General features: G+C 46.2%; 4 protein-coding genes across 4 annotated transcripts; 2 read left to right on the top strand and 2 right to left on the bottom strand.

Moving 5' to 3' along the window:
• Positions 1–998: 998 nt before the first annotated feature.
• On the bottom strand, positions 999–3,620 carry VE01_10535 (uncharacterized protein; the record flags this gene model as incomplete). Its single annotated transcript, XM_018279932.2, has 2 exons — positions 999–1,978; positions 2,022–3,620. The coding sequence occupies 2 exons, from the start codon at positions 3,618–3,620 to the stop codon at positions 1,040–1,042; spliced, it is 2,538 nt and encodes an 845-aa protein (XP_018125163.1). The 3' UTR covers positions 999–1,039.
• A 719-nt stretch (positions 3,621–4,339) lies between these two features.
• On the top strand, positions 4,340–7,029 carry VE01_10536 (uncharacterized protein; the record flags this gene model as incomplete). Its single annotated transcript, XM_018279933.2, has 11 exons — positions 4,340–4,624; positions 4,702–4,933; positions 4,980–5,077; positions 5,125–5,187; positions 5,234–5,286; positions 5,335–5,520; positions 5,569–5,836; positions 5,891–5,912; positions 5,962–6,059; positions 6,109–6,209; positions 6,259–7,029. 11 exons carry the CDS (start codon positions 4,340–4,342, stop codon positions 6,473–6,475), a joined length of 1,623 nt encoding a protein of 540 aa, XP_018125160.1. The 3' UTR covers positions 6,476–7,029.
• On the bottom strand, positions 7,011–9,984 carry VE01_10537 (uncharacterized protein). The gene is made up of 13 exons (XM_018279934.2): positions 9,641–9,984; positions 9,523–9,552; positions 9,367–9,458; positions 8,905–9,310; positions 8,734–8,845; positions 8,369–8,684; positions 8,188–8,317; positions 8,123–8,138; positions 7,960–8,065; positions 7,892–7,911; positions 7,717–7,840; positions 7,531–7,661; positions 7,011–7,472 (listed from the first exon to the last, which is right to left on the bottom strand). Exons 1-13 carry the CDS (start codon positions 9,842–9,844, stop codon positions 7,111–7,113), a joined length of 2,049 nt encoding a protein of 682 aa, XP_018125156.1. The 5' UTR covers positions 9,845–9,984; the 3' UTR covers positions 7,011–7,110.
• Positions 9,985–14,829: 4,845 nt separating this feature from the next.
• Positions 14,830–16,797, top strand: VE01_10538 (uncharacterized protein). Its single transcript, XM_059464162.1, has 8 exons — positions 14,830–15,239; positions 15,311–15,344; positions 15,395–15,458; positions 15,510–15,625; positions 15,675–16,098; positions 16,148–16,213; positions 16,270–16,569; positions 16,622–16,797. Exons 1-8 carry the CDS (start codon positions 15,152–15,154, stop codon positions 16,790–16,792), a joined length of 1,263 nt encoding a protein of 420 aa, XP_059319228.1. The 5' UTR covers positions 14,830–15,151; the 3' UTR covers positions 16,793–16,797.
• The last annotated feature ends 287 nt before the right edge of the window (positions 16,798–17,084 follow it).

Here is a 17,084-nt window from a genome sequence, read left to right on the forward strand (position 1 = left end):
CTATAATTACCTAACTACTCCTATACATAATCACAAAGGCTGGCTAGCATAGCTACATCTTTCATTAGGAAGCTATTATATTCCTATACATATCTACTATTACCTTTCTATTTCACGCCTAGATTAGTAGGAAGATGATAAGAACAGACTATATTTTATATAATATCCTATAGTTATTAAAATAAACCCCCTATATTTATATTCATTTAATTACAACTCTCTTAATAGATTTTACTACTGCTCTTACTTTACTTACCTCTAATAACTATAATAGATCTCTTAGAATCAGACTGATACTCGGTAGGCATCGGCGACAAGCCGGGTCACCCACTGCCACGACAATGAGTATCACAGGGTAGACAAGTTATAGAAGGCTTCATTTATCTCTCTAGGTTTAGTTACCCGTCTTTGCTAAGGGCCTAGGAATGCTTGAGTACTCGTTAATTTGATCGAATACCTAAGGTACTCGCGGACTTGTCGAATACTACTTGGAACGAGTACTATTAGGGCATCACTGAAGCGGTCCTTTGATGGGGCTAATCTTGATGGCAGTTGTCTCTACAACCATTAACTAATTGCTCCGAGCGCTAGGCCGACTAAATAATAGACTATGATGATAGGTATGACGGAGTGTATCCTTGCCTGTGAAGAAAGGAGAGGGAGATGGAGCGTATATGATGGTGATACGAGGGTTTTAATTGATTTTGGTTAAGGCGAAGGGGGTATGAGATCAAGGCTTGGAGAAGGTAGTTGAAGTGCGCATTCAGGGGTTGGCTCTTAAGAGGATGATTCCGGAAACAAATAAGGTGAATAAGCCATTGACTAGGTTGGATGAATTAGAGTTACGGTTAATCAGAAACTGAGTGGGAAGGGCGAAGAAGATAGCGCTAATTACCGATTTTGGGAACAGAAGTGCGAGGTGGCGAAATTGATGCTAAAAGGAATGGGAAAGTGTTATACGTAGCTATGGCTAGGCATAAGAGACTCATATCTATCTACCTCGCTACATATCTATAATGAATAGAGAAAAGGCTCTAAGTTATGCCGCAGGAATCGTGAAGACCTGTCGATCACGACTCTCCATAGCTTTCGCGCACTTAGCCCCAGAGCCGCTCAAGATAACAGATCTCTGATCTCCCATAGGCAAAATAATGTCGAGATCCTTCCAGAGAGGCACGAAGTTACCCGACTTGTCATACTCTACCACAATATTATCTGGAGTGGATTGGTACCGGAGTGTAAAAGTTGAGATCTCAGGTCGAGAAGATATCCCGTCATCTTCATACCAAGTGTACGAGTATGTGCTGCTAGAGCCACCTGCAAATGGAAAGATCTCAACCGCACGATAATCATCTTCCACAACCTTATGTGAGGGGAATCTATGATCTCCGGTTGATCGAGTTTGGATATTCTTTCCGACCACGATGCCACCACCAACTCGTGCCAGAAGAGGGATACTCTCTCTCCACTCGGATTTGACCTCTGCCCATTGGCCAGATTTGAAATATTGGTATGGGGCGTTGAGATTAATATAGCCGTCGTCAGTGCTACCTTTGGAGGGAAGGTACATTCTCGTGGTCGTCTTTCCAGGTTCATATACCCCGCCCACTAGAATGGTATCTCCCAGCCAGTACTGAGTCTCGCCAGACATGTTTTTTGGTGTCCATACTTCTGGGTCTGATTCGTAGCCATGACCAATCCAACGCTGAGGAGGAGAAGCTGACATATGACTCTCGAGCATGAGGGAGTATAAGTATGGAATGATCTCGTAGCGGCGCTTGATCGTGTCGCGGATGAGAGGGGTAATCTCAGGATACATCCATGGCTCGATGACACCACCAATTGTGTTATCATTGTCGTCTGTCTTGAAACAGTTGATTGCAAATCGAGGAGAGTAGATACCTAGTTGGACCCAACGCAAAAGAAGCTCTGGACTCGGCTGTGGACCTTCAAAACCGCCAATGTCATGACCATAACACTGACTTGTTAGTTTGGCACCCGCAGAAATATAGGTGACATACTTGAAGCAAGCTAATCCCGGCGTTTAACGACAGCGAATTCGCACCTTTCATCCCATCCCAACTTGTCACATTGTCCCCACCCCATGAACTGGCAGCATATCTCATTGTTCCAGCAGTAGCAGATCTGGTGAGAACGAAAGGTCTGACTTCCGGCTCCAACTCAACCAAGGCATGATGAGATGACTTCCCCATAAGCTCTGTGTGAAGACTTCTTCCCCAGAGGCCAATACTCTTCCCGCTGTTAGGTGTTTCTTGCTCATCGCCATCCAGAGCGCACAGCCAACCATCATCAGGAATGGTGTATTCGTTGTTGTCATTCCAAATGCCTTCAATGCCACACTTTCTGAGAGCCTTCACACCCTCATACCACCATTGAAACCCAGCCTTGGAGGTGAAGTCAATATGGCCCCCTTCGCCACTCTCACCTCCACCAGCACTCCATAGCCGAGCAATTCCTGATTTCTTGGTTCTTGGATCTGTGAAGAAAGCACCAGATGATAGTAGTTTGGCATACTCAGGGTGATTGGAGAGAACATAAGGCTTCACATTCGCAATGATGCGAATACCTTCATCGTGGTACTTGGAAACGAAGCCTTCAGGATCTGGAAACCTGTGTCGATTCCATGTAAAGACATTTCTAGTCTTGGGTTCTGTTTCTGCAACAGTGTATCCAGACGACATCTGAAATGCCGAGCAAGGAATATCATGCCTCTTGAGTTTTGCAGCAAAGTCCATCAACACTTCAGAAGCCCGAGGCTCATCCACCATCGAATACTTCATACCGCCAGCAATATACCCAAATGCCCAGCGTGGAACAAGCATAGGGTATCCCACAAGATCTGCATATATCCTGATTACATCTTGGATTGACCTCCCCACCATTAGGTATTCTTCCAAACCCCCATAGTCCTGCCGGTAAACCTTGAAATGTCCCCAGAGTCCATCAATCTCCGCTCCAACTGAGTACGTTCCTCGGCTATGAGAGGTCGAGAATATACCAACACAACCTTCCGGGGTTACATTAATCAGAAGCGGGATGTGCTTGTAGAGAGGGTCGGTTCTATAGACATCGTATCCAAAGCAATCTGTTGCGGAGAGGATGAATTGCCTGTTTGATAGGTTCATAGGTGCAGCTTTCTCGCCCAGGCCAACATGCAATGTGTCCCTCTTGTATTGTGTATAATGTGCAATTCCGGTGGAATCCACCACATAGGATCGAAAGTTGAGGTCTCGATGGATTGCAGCGCTCTGGCCGGAGAATTGCAAGGAGACAACCGGAGGGCCGCTCCATTCAATGGTAGCTATAATATCTCCAACTATGGTTGTCTTCTGTGAGGCTGTGGATTCGGAGATAGGTTTGAGACCAGCAAGATCTGTTTTGGGACGAGGACAACTGGGATGGGGAGGAAGAGGATGAGTTTTCGAAGAGAAAGTTGTTCGGAAGAGTCCCGGACGAACTGCTTGGAAAGTAAATTGGAAGCTTGCATCGCCATCAGTGGACTCAAGTTGCACATCGGATGCAAATTGTGACTTCCCTTCGCCGAAACCATTCGTTTGAATGGGTACATACTTCTGTGGGGTATACTCGTGTTGAGGCATTGTGAGGAACTTTAAAGAATAGAGAGTTAGGAAAGGAGCGATGGAAAGAGCGGACGACCTTCCTACTTACCAAATTTCCACATTATGAAACCGAGACCGGCAAGAATGGTGAAGAAGCTGCTGCGGAGTTTGGTCGACATTTCCCCCCAGATCTCTCGGATTTCGGTTACATCTCCGACGCCAAACCCAAACCATAACTTCCCTACATAAACTCACATTTCTTTCCCGAAATCTACGGGGACTCCAGACCCCAGACCCCAGACTCCGTCTCTCCAAATTAGCCCCACAAGAAGGAAAGAGCGGACGATCTTCCTACTCACCAAATTTCCACATTATGAAACCGAGACCGACAAGAATGGTGAAGAAGCTGCTGCGGAGTTTGGTCGACATTTCCCCCCAGATCTCTCGGATTTCGGTTACATCTCCGACGCCAAACCCAAACCATATCCCTACATAAACTCACATTTCTGTCCCGAAATCTGCAGGGAACCCCAGACCCCAGACCCCATACCCCATACCCCAGACTCCGTCTCTCCAAAGTACCACCACAAGAAGCTAATGCGTCCGTTTTCCCTGCTTTCCACCCAGTCGGTGTTTCCATAAAGAGAGGTGATGGTTCCATCGATCTTTTCCTCCATCACCGAGTGGCAACAGTGTCGCTTGGATTGTACTTCTCATTTCGCACACCTCGTTCTTGTCTTCGGCATACTCCTTTCAATATGGATTCTAAACAGGAAGGCGAGTCTGCTGAGCGCAAACCTACTATCGAAGCTATCGAGGATCCGTCCAAGTTTGTTTTCCAAGTAGCTCATGTAGCAGGCAAGGACCGCGCTGCGGAGCTTCTGGGCAATACCGCCGAACGTATCGCTGTTTCGGAGGCAGACAACAGACGAATCCTTAGGAGAATCGATTTTACTCTCCTTCCTATTATGCTTGGAGTCTACTTTCTCCAACAACTCGACAAGTCCACGCTTTCCTACGCCTCCGTTTTTGGGTTAATCACTGTAAGATTTTGGTGGATTGAGATCCACTCTGTCCTTGAAATCCCATTTCTGTATGCTGATGGGCCGTCTGTATCCAGGATGCGCACCTTGTGGGCCAAGATTATTCCTGGCTCGGCTCTATAGTTTACATAGCTCAGCTTGTCGCCCAACCTATAATCGCATACTTCTTAGTCAAGCTTCCCACTGGAAAGTTCGCTGCCTCTATGGTGCTAAGCTGGGGTATCGTGTTGAGCTGTATGGCTGTCACCAAAAATTTCAAAGGCTTGCTTGCTACCAGGTTTTTCTTGGGCTGCTTCGAAGCGTCAGTTGGTAAGTGGTCCTGTCATCCAAGGATACTCTTCGCTGACGCACTTAGCTCCAACCTTTGTGGCCATCACCCAGATGTGGTGGAGAAGAAGTGAGCAGACGTATCGAAACGCAGCCTGGTATTCAATGAATGGTATTACCAATATGGTGAGCTAGTCTTCCTCCTTTCCAAGCCGTTGCTAATCCAAGTTGAGGTTGGAAGTCTTCTCGCGTATGGGCTTGGTCATATCAACTCCGGCGAATTGCATTCGTATCAGGTAAGAGCCTTCTCGTTAGTTTTCGTGCCTCTCTCACTCGCGATAGATTATATTCTTAGCTTGTGGGCTTCTAACTGTCGTGTTCTCGATACTTGTCTTGTAAGCCACAAATCCTCCGAGTTCAGTTACCCTACCTAACTTTCAAAGTCTCTTTATGGCCGACTCCCCAGTCGATGCCAAGTTCCTCAACGATCATGACAAGGTACTTGCTGTTGAACGACTTCGTGACAACCAAATGGGTGTTGTTTCAACCGAGTGGAAATGGGACCATGTGGTTGAAAGTCTACTCGATATTAAGACTTGGTGTTGGTTTGCTTTGATCTTCTCCATATCGTGAGTTTCTATCTGCTGTTGACGATTGCACGATTCTGATGGGAACAGGATTCCTAGTGGAGGCATCACGACCTTCGGCCCGCTAATTGTCAACTCTTTCGGCTTCAATAAGTTCAGTACCATCCTTCTTAACATTCCTTTTGGTGCCGTCCAAATCGTCGCTACAATGGGTGGAGCAGCATTTGCAACTTGGACAAAACGCAAGGGACCAGCCCTCGCATTGCTCTGTATTCCACCAATTGCTGGATGTGTCATGTTATTAGTTCTGGAGCATACTAAGTCCAATCGTGGCCCTCTTTTGGTTGGATACTACTTGGTACGTCTCTGCTTACACAGTAAACTTTGAAAAGATGCTGACTCACCGTTGTAGATCTCATTTTACCCTGGAATTTGTACGCTTCTCCTGGACTGATAATCTTGGTATATGCTAATACACTCCAGCACCACTCATCTTCTCGTGGTCGTCTCAGAATACGGCTGGTGAAACAAAGAAGAAGACCACCACTGCTGTCTTATTCATAGGCGCTAGTGCAGGCAATGTTAGTCGCACCTTCCTACAACCGAATCTTTCCGTTTTAACTATTCTAGATCATTGGACCCCACCTCTACACCACAGCTGAAGCACCTCGCTACAAGCGTGGTCTGGTCTCTAGTCTCGTCCTCTTTATCATCCTCATCATTCTCGTCGTGTGAGTCCCAACGACCCTTTGTCTTGGCACCGCAGCTAACATCCGACAGTCTCACGACACTTCATCTCATATACCTTAACAATAGGCATGCTGCCTGCAGAACGGCACTTGGCAAGTCAGCCGTCATTGTGGATAGATCTATGATGAATGCTCAAGAGCGTGCGATAAGCGATGAAGCTGAAGAGGGGAGAGATCCTTCTGGGAGTGACAAAGCGTTTGATGATATCACGGACTTGAAAAACGAGGACTTCATCTTCGTGTACTAAAGCGGCTGTTTATTCTGGGTTCAGTCAAATGTTGAATCATACGTACGGTTTGAATTGGATAAAATATTGGAGCTCGTTGCTCATTGCTCAGTCCATGTTTTATTTCTCCCGCCTGAAGTAATACTATTTCTGCTGTAGAAAAAGGTATCCAGTTTTTCAAGGTAGCACTCTTACAGTCACGGCTCACTCACGAAGCTCTACCTCTTCTCCTCCATCAAATTTCTCGTGTACATCCTCTGGTTCTACCTCCCGCATTCGTCTTGAACGCGCTGGGGATATAATACGAACCCAACCGCTGGTGTGGCTTACCGTTATCGGGCTCCTTGGTCATGCTGTCGCTGTATATTCACATGGCATTGGCGAGGTACGACACAGGTTACTTGACACTGCCGCTAGCAGTATTGAGTCAATTATCGACGATGCAGCAACGTAGCTACCATTGTCTAGAAGAGGGAGATGATGAGTCGTCGTGTAGGAATAGAGGGAAGGATAAAGCCAGGGGAGAGATGTTGTGGATGTGACATTGGACGTGTCTGCGATGTCTTATATGGGAAATTCAGAAGGGTTAATTCGTAGGACACCAGTTTTATTGTATTACAAAAAAGGCGCGAGAAATTGAGTTGAGATCCTCTACTTCAATTCCCGGTCCCAAAATCCGAAAATAAATCCTGAAAATCGAAAGGGATCCAAGAAAATGTCAGGCCAGGGAAGTTCCACTCCAAGACGAACTCTTTAGGTACATAGCTCTGAAAGTCCATCTCGGCATCTGCTCCATCGATACCTCTGCCAATATTCTCGTTCAGATCTCCATTCAGAGCTTTTTCACACTTCTCTACGCTCAAGCACAAGATTCGAAAGTAAATATTACTGGAGCCACCGACTTTGGAGAGCTCTCCTAGTAGAGTCTTGGCGTCACCAATGAGGGAGGACATTTTTGTCGAAGAGGGTATGAGACGGGCTAGTTTGAGGAGCAGAAGCACTGAGAAGGCGCATTTTGCTGTTGAGATGTCAGTATACAGGATGGGTAATAAGAGAGACAGAAGAAAAGAGCTTACCCCAAACAAAATCCATTCCATAACGGAACGTGGCAAGATACAGCACAGGGTTTGAGATAATCGTGCAGAGATGCCGCTGCGCACTAGCTTTTGCTAGATAAACCAGGTTCCGCTGCGGATCTGACATGATGCTAAGAGCAACTCTTTCAATTTCCTTTCTGGCTTTCCTTGATGAGGAGAACTTACGCAACATTCTCAACCCCCATCCCCTGCAGACCTGTGCACAACATCGTCATCTCAGCCCAATCTCTCTGGATTCGCAAATTGATTTGGAGGCTTGCGCGGTCTTCCTCTTTATACACATTGGAGTCTCGGAACACATGTCAATTCGCGATCATCGCTGCGGGATACAGAGACTCACCAATAAGGTTTGTCCAGTCACTGTTAAAGTCAGAATAGACACATTTGAATAAGGCACCCCAATCTTACCTCAACCAGACACTTAAGTCGATTCTTGTCTCCTGCACAATCTCGCTCATTTCCTCATCACTCATACTTGATCCTGCTGCTGGCGAGAGTCGTTCATGGGCGAGTGCTACCATGAACATCAGCATATGGCCCACATATTCTTCAATCCCTAAAACTATCTTACCTCGGATTGAGTTCAACTTAAGAGATGTGATCAGCTATTTTCTTTTCTCGTAATTTGACACATACCTCAACCTGAGACAGAAGTCTGAAATCCAGTGCAGTGCGACTAGGGTGGGCGAGCAGTACTCGACATCTTCTCATGCCATCCCTAGAAGCTGCCCTAATACCAGGTTTCTTCCCACAATCTAGACTCAAACTTTCCACCTTCAGCTCTTTAATTCTATTCCTCGGAAAACATTTCACTCACATATTCTCCATAATAAAAGACCCAAACCAAACCCGACTCTCCCTCATCAACCTCTCTTCCTCAACTTTCTCTGTCCCCCCTTCGCCCTCATTGCCTAAACTTAGCCCACTCAATTTCGCATAGGAGCCAGGCAAGTCAAGATCAAGAGCCATTCGCACAGCCATACTCGTTAGGAGCCATCCCTTTTCGGAATACCCCGCGTTAATGAGCAGCGCTTGCACCGTTTCTACCGACGCCGGGACTGTCCCTAGAAGAACATCGCAGATTCGAGATTTGGTCATATTAGAGAGGGATTGGCATTTATCGGAGCCAGGTCCTTGGCTGTCAGTCTGCGTCGAGCTGTGGCCGGAAGGAGAAATACGCACCACATTCAGCTCTACACCCTACAGCGCAAATCGTATCAAACAACATCGAGCTCCGTTCCCTCACAGACTCAAAAGTATCATACGTGACATCAAAAACTGGAACATACTTATCCTATTCCAGATCAGTCTCTCCTTCTCTCCTACTTCACCTTCAGAATGAGTAAAACTCACACAGCCCTGAAAAAACGTCCCGAAATACACACCCGCATCCTCAAGGCTGATGAGGCCCTTACTAACAATATCCAACCCAACCTCAACATTCAACTCGATATCTCCTCTTTTTCTCTTTGCGAAACCCGCTCCGTTCCCATAACTAGTACTCGGACTCTCCAAATATGCCCTTGAATGTTGAGAGTGCTGATTATTCCCACTCATCGAAATCGATAGATTTGACACAGGACTGGCAGACTCCCTCTGCTGTCCCTGATACTGCTGTGAATAACGCGGTGATCCTGTTCCATATCCATTTCCATTCTGAGCATGCTGATGTTGTAACTCTAGCAAGGCAACAGCAGTGGTGGTGTCAGGGATTCGATTTCGCAGCATCTCCATCTGGGTTTCGATTTCTGCGAATTTTCTGAGAATGGTATAAGTGAGAGAGATGGGAGGGGGGAATAGAGAAAGGGGATATACTCTGTCACGGGGTCGGGGACGGGTTTGATGAAGTCGCAGTAGAAATTTGCGGTTTTACAGCGGGTGCAGGGTTTGCCACCGTCACATTTTAGCTGCTCAAGAATCAGCTTAAATGCTCAATGATCAGTTTTTAAGTACTGAGAACGCGGAACTTACTTTGGATATTCTGCAAGCTGAGCAAGCTCTCTAAAACCGAAGTGGTCAGCAATCGGCTCACAAGGTCTCTGGACTTTTCATTGCCGCAATACGGGGAGGTGGGAGGAGAAGAACTTACGGGTATTCTTCTTTTCTTTGGGGCAGGAGATTGAGATGTTTTCATCTTGAGGACACCAGATTTTGGTTTACAAGGAGCTAGAAAATAGATGTACGACACATCGAAATCAGCTTTGGTGTTGACGGCCAGGCATTTCCACCATGGGCGTGCGGGGAAAATCACGTGGAGCTTGCCCGGGAAATAAGGTGTCGTGATCCCAGACATGGATGTGGCCTTTCGAGAGGTCACAGAATTGGCCAAGATCACGAGTTGCCATATTAATTCTAAAGAGTCGGTCAAGCCAAGAATCCAAGCTTGGGACACGAGAAGGGCCTATCAACTTGGAAACTAAAAACCGTTAACGCTGAAACGCAAAACCTTGAAATCAAAAATAACCTGCTCTAATTTTGAGGTAGCGGGCTGACAAAGATGTCACCCTCAGGAACCTGGGGTGACGGTTGCTATTATGCTGTATCCACAATATGCAAGGATGGATGCCTTTGGGCGGGTAGTAAAGCGCGCACATTGGCTATGCGCCTACAAGCTACGGCTAGGGAGCTGAATGCTCTGAACCAATTGCTAGTCTTGAATCACGCGTACCCATGTCGACATCCAACTTTTTTTCTAGGCAACTGAGCGGCAAAGTGTCGCTGCTTTTCCCAGACTTCAGAAAGGAGAAATCAGAAAATGGTAAACCAGCATTGGCGGGCCCAAAGCCAAGCTGGCATCAGTGGATTAATACCACTAAACCATTGATGCCGGATTGATGTTAATCAATTGTTGTATTCCGATAGATGTTAGCGGGACCCGCGGCTTTAACCACCACAACTTTCAGTTTTCGAGAGACACATTAGGGGACAAACCATAGGGCTCTTATGGCTACCTAGGGTCTCCCCCCAAATGGCAGTGCAAGTAACAACACCGAAGCCAACCATTCCCTGTTGCCATGAAACCGCCCGCAGGCACATCCTGTGCCTGCGATCACCTGAGGCAGATTTCGGAACCAACCAACCGTTTCGCGGTTTTAAGCGCTCTTAGGCTGATTCGGTGGTCGTTGCAGGTGGAGATGGACGTGCTTAGTGGCAGTGTAAGTAAAAGTAGCAAAGGTCCTAGTGTGAACACGGTAGCGGGGGGGCTGACAACGAGAGACGATTTTGGTGGTGGTCTTGGCGCGTGAGCGACCGCGACCAAAGAGAAGCCTGATGGTAAAGGGAGGTCGCGGGATTAAGCAACCCTTCATTATGAGTACTTGGCACGGCTTTCCAAAGGGCAAGTGTATCCGATGTTTCAAACCGAGAAAAAAGAATGCACCTAGACGAAAATGGTCTAAATGGTAACCTGTACTGCCCTACTCGGTTTTGATTCTTTTCAGACTAACAAATTGTTAGCTCTTCATGTGCTCTAGAACTTTATTAGGTTGAGACTAACGCTATTAAGTTCAAGACAAAAGATGTAAGCTTCGGATTAAGCCGTAAATGGTACCGGGATTATCAATTGGCCTCACGGAAGAAGAAGTCAACGGAAGGAGATTATCGTCCTACTGTAGAACAGGAGACTACCCCTATGTCGACCAGCGGAATTACGTATGAAAACCCGCCAATCGATCTTGTATGCAGGCGTCTCATAATGAAGTGGGAGCCGATATTCAATATTGTTCATCGTTAGTAACGATTCGTTACCTCCACTGCCGGTGTGTGATCCGATTGTCAACGCCTTCATATATAGAAAAGGAGGTGACCAGCTTAGTCCCTGCCTTATGTCCTAGACATAATACACGAGGCGTCAATCATCAGGAAACATTAACTACTACCAGGACCAGTATTTCAAAAAGTTTGGGGGTTACCGTTCATTTCAAGATTTTATTTACGATCGCAATCCGATCATATATAGAAGTTTAGGTAGTGAGAGATTCTTACCTAATGACCATATTGAAGACGCACTCAAAGCTTGGAACAATTTCAGAGAAGGAAATGAAGAGGGCTTTCACAAGGCAGCTTTCGAGTACTTTTTCGAGATTAATAATGAACTAGAGAAAATGGGCTTGAAGTTGCCCGACGGGACTACAGAAATTATTAAGGATGAAAGGGTTTAAAGACGGAATGCGGCAGCTGCTGAGAATAAACTGCTCGGACTTAGCGAGTTCAGCAATTTAGGCCAAAATGAAGAACAACGACGAGATCTCTCCGAATCACCTATGATAAGAGAGGTAAATGAGATACTAGATGGGCGGTGCTTGTGAAATTTTCACTGGGCGATTAAGGATTGAGTGTGGTACGATGTGCGCGTTAGAGCTACTCTAATGCTAAGGTGCCATTTATAAATCTAGTGTCTCAAAGTAACGTCCGTCCCTAGGTGGCGGAAAAACCACGGTGCGGTCGGAATTTGGAAGGGCAATATAGATTGTTGTATAATCGCAGTAAAACCGACGAAGTTGTCTATGCTTCTTACGTTACTATTATGAGGTTCTAGTATTAGGCCAGTGGTTCCGTAACCTCTGGGCTACAGGGCAGGCCACGGGGCAGCCCCCGTTTCTACGAAGCTGCTATCTGCATGGAAGACACAGGATGCAGCCTTTTGAGACGCATGAGGCAGATATCAGAATCAGGACGCTATCATAATCGAAGACAGAGGATGTGGCACTTTTATGCAAAAATCTAAATCAACTAACTGCACCCCGTTTCCATGAAGCCGCTGTCGTGATCACGGACACAGGATTCAGCCCTTTTAAAAGCCCTAAAGGAGGTTTAGGAAACCGGCTAACCATCCCCCGTTTCGATAAAGCCGCTGTCATAATCGAAGATATAGAATGCGGCCTTTCGAGAGGCCCAATGCAGATTTGGGCAATCGACCAATCATGCCCCGTTCCCACAATCGCAGACACGGGATACAGCCTTTTTAATGGCCTAAGGCAGATATCAGAATCGACTAACCGTTTCGCGTTTTTGAGCGCTCTTAGGCCGCTTCGGCAGTTGCTGATGGCAGGGATAGACGTGCTATGTAGTCTACAGACCTTTACACACGATATACGCCCGGTTAAGTCCGCGAGCCTCTGCAAGCGCCATAATTATTATGTTTTGTCCCAAAGGTGCTATGGGGTTTCTTTACAGGCAGTGGGCAATATGAGGGATTTTGGTCGAGGTAGTTGTTGACCCAGCGAAGAATAGCGGATAATTGCCCGTGTTCGCACGGACCACCCTAGCTAATCGTCGGTGAGAACACCGACGATTACGTACTTGAGGAATTAGGTTTGAGGACCGATTATTGGTTGAAATGAACGTTAGAACCACTTTTCGATCACATCCCTGTACCTAGATGCACCAGGCCAACATCCAAACCTCTTAAAGTAGCACCCGCAGATCGCGTCCTGATCTTTGCTAATGCTACAGGAGCACTTTCAATTTCAAAAATGGGTGCGGTGTGCCCTCATCTTTCAAAATCGCCAGAAACCACCCCTTGAAGTAATTCCAACACACGCCAAGACTATGTACCCATTATGAACACGTACTTTTCTTTTAATCACAAAGAACGCCTCTTGAAGTGACCTCTTTAGAACTGTCCCTGTCTCTGTCTACAACACATCGCTTTTACGTCCCTGTATTGATTTGCCAGAATAAATCATGCAGAGAAAACGAATGTAATCGATTGTCCAAACCTAACTATGTAAACTACGGGTAGGCCTTAGTGAATATAAATGTCTCGAAATAAGAATTGAGAACCCTCCCGGGTGGAGTTAGTCGCGCTAATTGCAAGCTCGAGAGCTGATTTGACGAATATAGGAAGGAGTATCCGGGCTGTGTAAGCCTGCATAAAGCTCTTGGAAATGCCGACAGGGGGAAGATGCGGGGTCATGCGACCCCGTGTTGTCGCTTTGACGGCGACACCGACGATCGAAAATAGTTACTGTGGTCCGCTAGTTGTGGTGCACCGTGAAGACGGAGGACTCTTATCCTGCATAGTAGGGTAGTTTTGTCCGTCGTCGTTATATGAGGAAGTAAAGTTTGCACGGAGATCGTCGGTTTCGCAGGTGGGAAGGTGGCGGAGACGTTAGGAACGCTCGCACGGCAAGGCTGCGAGATCATTTACCGCCACGCGGTTTAAAGAACAGGGTTGGTTAATCATAGCACTTTTTCGATAGTCAGCGAAACCACCAAAGACTAATCAGGATAAGTCTTTGATAGCGAGTTATGGTTGATGATGTGAATCATGTAGTAGACGAAAGATGAAATAGTTGCATAGCATTATCATTAATGAAGTGACAGAAGGTATAGCGATACACCAGAGGCCCCTGAGCTCACTGCCTCCCAGAGCATCGTCACTTGTCCTGACACTCTCTAAGTCTAGCCGGCTGATTAGCTACTGGCTGATTCCAGGTACAATCTCCACTATTGGTCGGAGAATGCAGTTCTAGAGAATGGTGGACTTCACCTCCTAGAACCTGTACCGTAGATGTTCCAAAATCCTGCCATAACCGTGCCGTCACCTTCTTGGTCGCTTAAGCGCCATCCGTCGGATAACTTCAAATAGAAAACATAATCCTAACTATTCTCATGCACTCTTGTGACATAATATTAGCTCAGCGTTCACTGGGCTTAATCTTTACTCCACACCACATTGACTGTCATAATATCCATGGCCGCTGCCTTCGAAGTTCAACGATTCAACAGACATATATTTTGAGAGCGGCATTTAACGCCTGAAATACAAATATGTGTTGACATAGGTCTATTACGTCCTTTAAGGTAGATTTGATTGTCTTCGTGGCCAGGCTGTTTTCCTCCGCGCAGGGCCTGGCCCAAGTGCATCCTTCCAAGACAAAATGCTCATTTGTCGCCAATTACTTCTCGTCTAGATCTCACTGGTACTAGCCAAGGCCGGAATATCTTCGTTACAGTTCTTTCCCTTGCTGGGAATCGACACTAATTAGCCAAGGAGGAGGGGGCGGCGGAGTCAGGGCTTGGCAGCTAATAGGTGGCGAAAGATTAGCAAAAGCCCTCTCCCTTTCTTGGGAAGATATCTGCCGCTAGCTTGGCTTTCTCTTAAGCTGACGTGTGTCGGTCCGTTTTATTCTCTAGTCTGTAGAAATCCCCCTGAAGGTAAGGTTGTCTGCAATAATGAATTGATTGGTTGAAGCCGTGGATTCGTTCACCTCCATAGGGCCCCAATAGCCACGATTTATCGTCTATAAGATCAAGTACTAACCCCGGAATTTCCCCAGATTAATAGTCAATTCCCTTCTCCAAGCCTCGTCAGCTTATCCCACTTCCTATATGTCCCCCTATACACGCTATCCTCAAACAACTACTTCCGTTATGGAGAAGAAAGAAGATCTTGGCTCGGCTGTGGTCCATGATGAGGATATCTTCAAAGATACTGAGAAGCCTAGCGCGGTACAACGTGATTACTCTGGTGCTATCATCTCGATTGACCCAATCGAGAAACGACTTGTTAAGAAGCTAGACCTCAGAATCATGGTGCGCTAGATCTTTCTCTCAACTCTTCTAAGTTAACGGGTATTAGCCAACGCTTTGGTTAATGTACTGGCTTAACTATCTCGATCGTAATGCTATTGCTCTAGCGAAGCTGGATCATATCGAAAAAGATCTTAACATCACTCCTACGCGTAAGTCCTAAGAACACCATCTTTAGATGGTCTTAAGCAGAGTACTAATTTTTTCTCTTTCGTTTGTATAGAGTACTCCACCTGCGTCTCCATTCTCTTCGTCGGGTATGATAACACAGTCAGACTAGAATCGACCGTCAACTAACTAAATTCAGTTACATTCTTGGTGGAATTCCCTCGAACATGTTGATTACCAGAATCAGGCCATCCTTTTACATGGTGCGTGATATTGGCTACTTAGGATTTACTTCCATACTCATATTCTAATAGGGATCAGCCATGGCGCTCTGGGCCATCGTTTCGACACTTACCAGCATTTCACAAAATTTCACTGGGCTTCTCCTTACTCGATTTTTCTTAGGCGTCACAGAGGCCCCATTTTATCCGTACGTGAGGTTTTTTGTATTTCGCCTATGGTATACTGACGGAACCTAGTGGTGCATTGTACCTCCTTTCCATCTTCTACACCAGGAAAGAGGTCGCCACTCGCATTGCCATTCTATACACAGGAAACATCTTCGCTACTGCCTTTGCTGGTCTAATCGCCATTGTCCTCTTCAAAATGGACGGAATCGCGGGCCTTGAGGGATGGAGATGGCTCTTTATTATCCAGGGTATTTTAACCTTTGTAGTGGCTGTTGTTGGCACCCATTTCCTACCCGATGACCCAACTGTGACCCGCTGGCTCACACCAGAGGAGCGCATTCTCGCACACGAACGTATCAAGCGAGACACAGTTGATGATCAGGGCAAAATCTCTACTATTAAAGGACTTAAAGAAGCTCTTTCGGACTACCGGGTTTGGATTTTTGTCTTTATGCAGCACATGCACCTGGCATCTAACGGATTCAAAAACTTTGTACGTGTAGTTGATTGTCATCACAGGTTCTTGCTAATCAGTTTTCTAGTTCCCTAGTGTTGTTCAAGGTCTTGGCTTCGATCGAACCATCACCCTTGTGTTGACTTGCCCACCAGTGCGTACCCAGCGATTGAAATGCCGCAATCTTACACTAATAATGCCTTTCTTTAGTATCTTATTGCTGGTGCGATTAGCGTGTATTGGTCATGGTCTTCAGGGAAGTTCAATGAGAGAACCTGGCACATCTCAATTGCTAAGGCTGTCGCCATTCTTGGATTTATACTTGGATTCGCAGTCAACAACACTGCTGCACGCTACGTCAGCATGGTTATTTTTGCTATTGGAACTTACGCTGTTAATAGTATCATTCTCGGGTGGGTTGGTGCTACCTGCGGACAAACAAAGGAGAAGAGAGCTATTGCAATTTCTATCATCGTTAGCACATCAAACGCGAGTTTCATCTGGACTCCGGTAAGTCTTTTCTAAAACTCATAACGTCTGAGCTTTACTAACTTGGGTACAGTACCTTTGGACCAACTCTTACGGGGGAAGGTATACTCTTGCGCTTGCTACTAGCGCTGCCTTTTCTGCAGCAACAGCTATCGCAGCTTGGGCCATGAGATTCAACCTCATGAGAGAGAACAAAAAGATCAGACAAGATGAAGATGAAGCGACCTTATATTATGCCTACTAAAGGAGTCATTTTTAGGAAACCGACTTTTGGCAGAGCCGCTATCAATTATTTAGGCGCTACATAGTATATTATAAAGAGTGCTTTACAAATACTATAACGTGGTTCATACAATTTTCTAGGTTTTATGCAAGTAGAACTTCGCTGAGGAATAAGATGGGAGTGAAAGGAGAGGAATGAATGACTGTATGTGGAGTAGGGAAATCTGCTCTCCTTTTTCCTTCTTCTCCTTCTCCTTCTCGCCTCCCTTCCCGTCTATCCTACTACTCTGCTTGCCTCTTAGTTACCTTGATCT

Source organism: Pseudogymnoascus verrucosus (assembly GCF_001662655.1).
Source record: "Pseudogymnoascus verrucosus strain UAMH 10579 unplaced genomic scaffold scaffold_87, whole genome shotgun sequence".
Classification (NCBI taxonomy): Eukaryota; Fungi; Ascomycota; class Leotiomycetes; order Thelebolales; family Thelebolaceae; genus Pseudogymnoascus; species Pseudogymnoascus verrucosus.

What these genes read in the sequence shown, in the direction of transcription:
- VE01_10538 (XM_059464162.1), top strand. Translation starts at nt 15,152, where the DNA reads ATGTACTGGCTTAACTATCTCGATCGTAATGCTATTGCTCTAGCGAAG. An exon ending in TCTTAACATCACTCCTACGC is followed by an intron (nt 15,240 to 15,310) that starts GTAAGTCCTAAG and finishes TCGTTTGTATAG; the next exon opens with AGTACTCCACCTGCGTCTCC. An exon ending in TCAGGCCATCCTTTTACATG is followed by an intron (nt 15,459 to 15,509) that starts GTGCGTGATATT and finishes ATATTCTAATAG; the next exon opens with GGATCAGCCATGGCGCTCTG.
- VE01_10537 (XM_018279934.2), bottom strand. Translation starts at nt 9,844, where the DNA reads ATGTCTGGGATCACGACACCTTATTTCCCGGGCAAGCTCCACGTGATT. An exon ending in CAAAGAAAAGAAGAATACCC is followed by an intron (nt 9,553 to 9,640) that starts GTAAGTTCTTCT and finishes CTTCGGTTTTAG; the next exon opens with AGAGCTTGCTCAGCTTGCAG. An exon ending in TCTTTTATTATGGAGAATAT is followed by an intron (nt 8,318 to 8,368) that starts GTGAGTGAAATG and finishes GAAGGTGGAAAG; the next exon opens with TTTGAGTCTAGATTGTGGGA.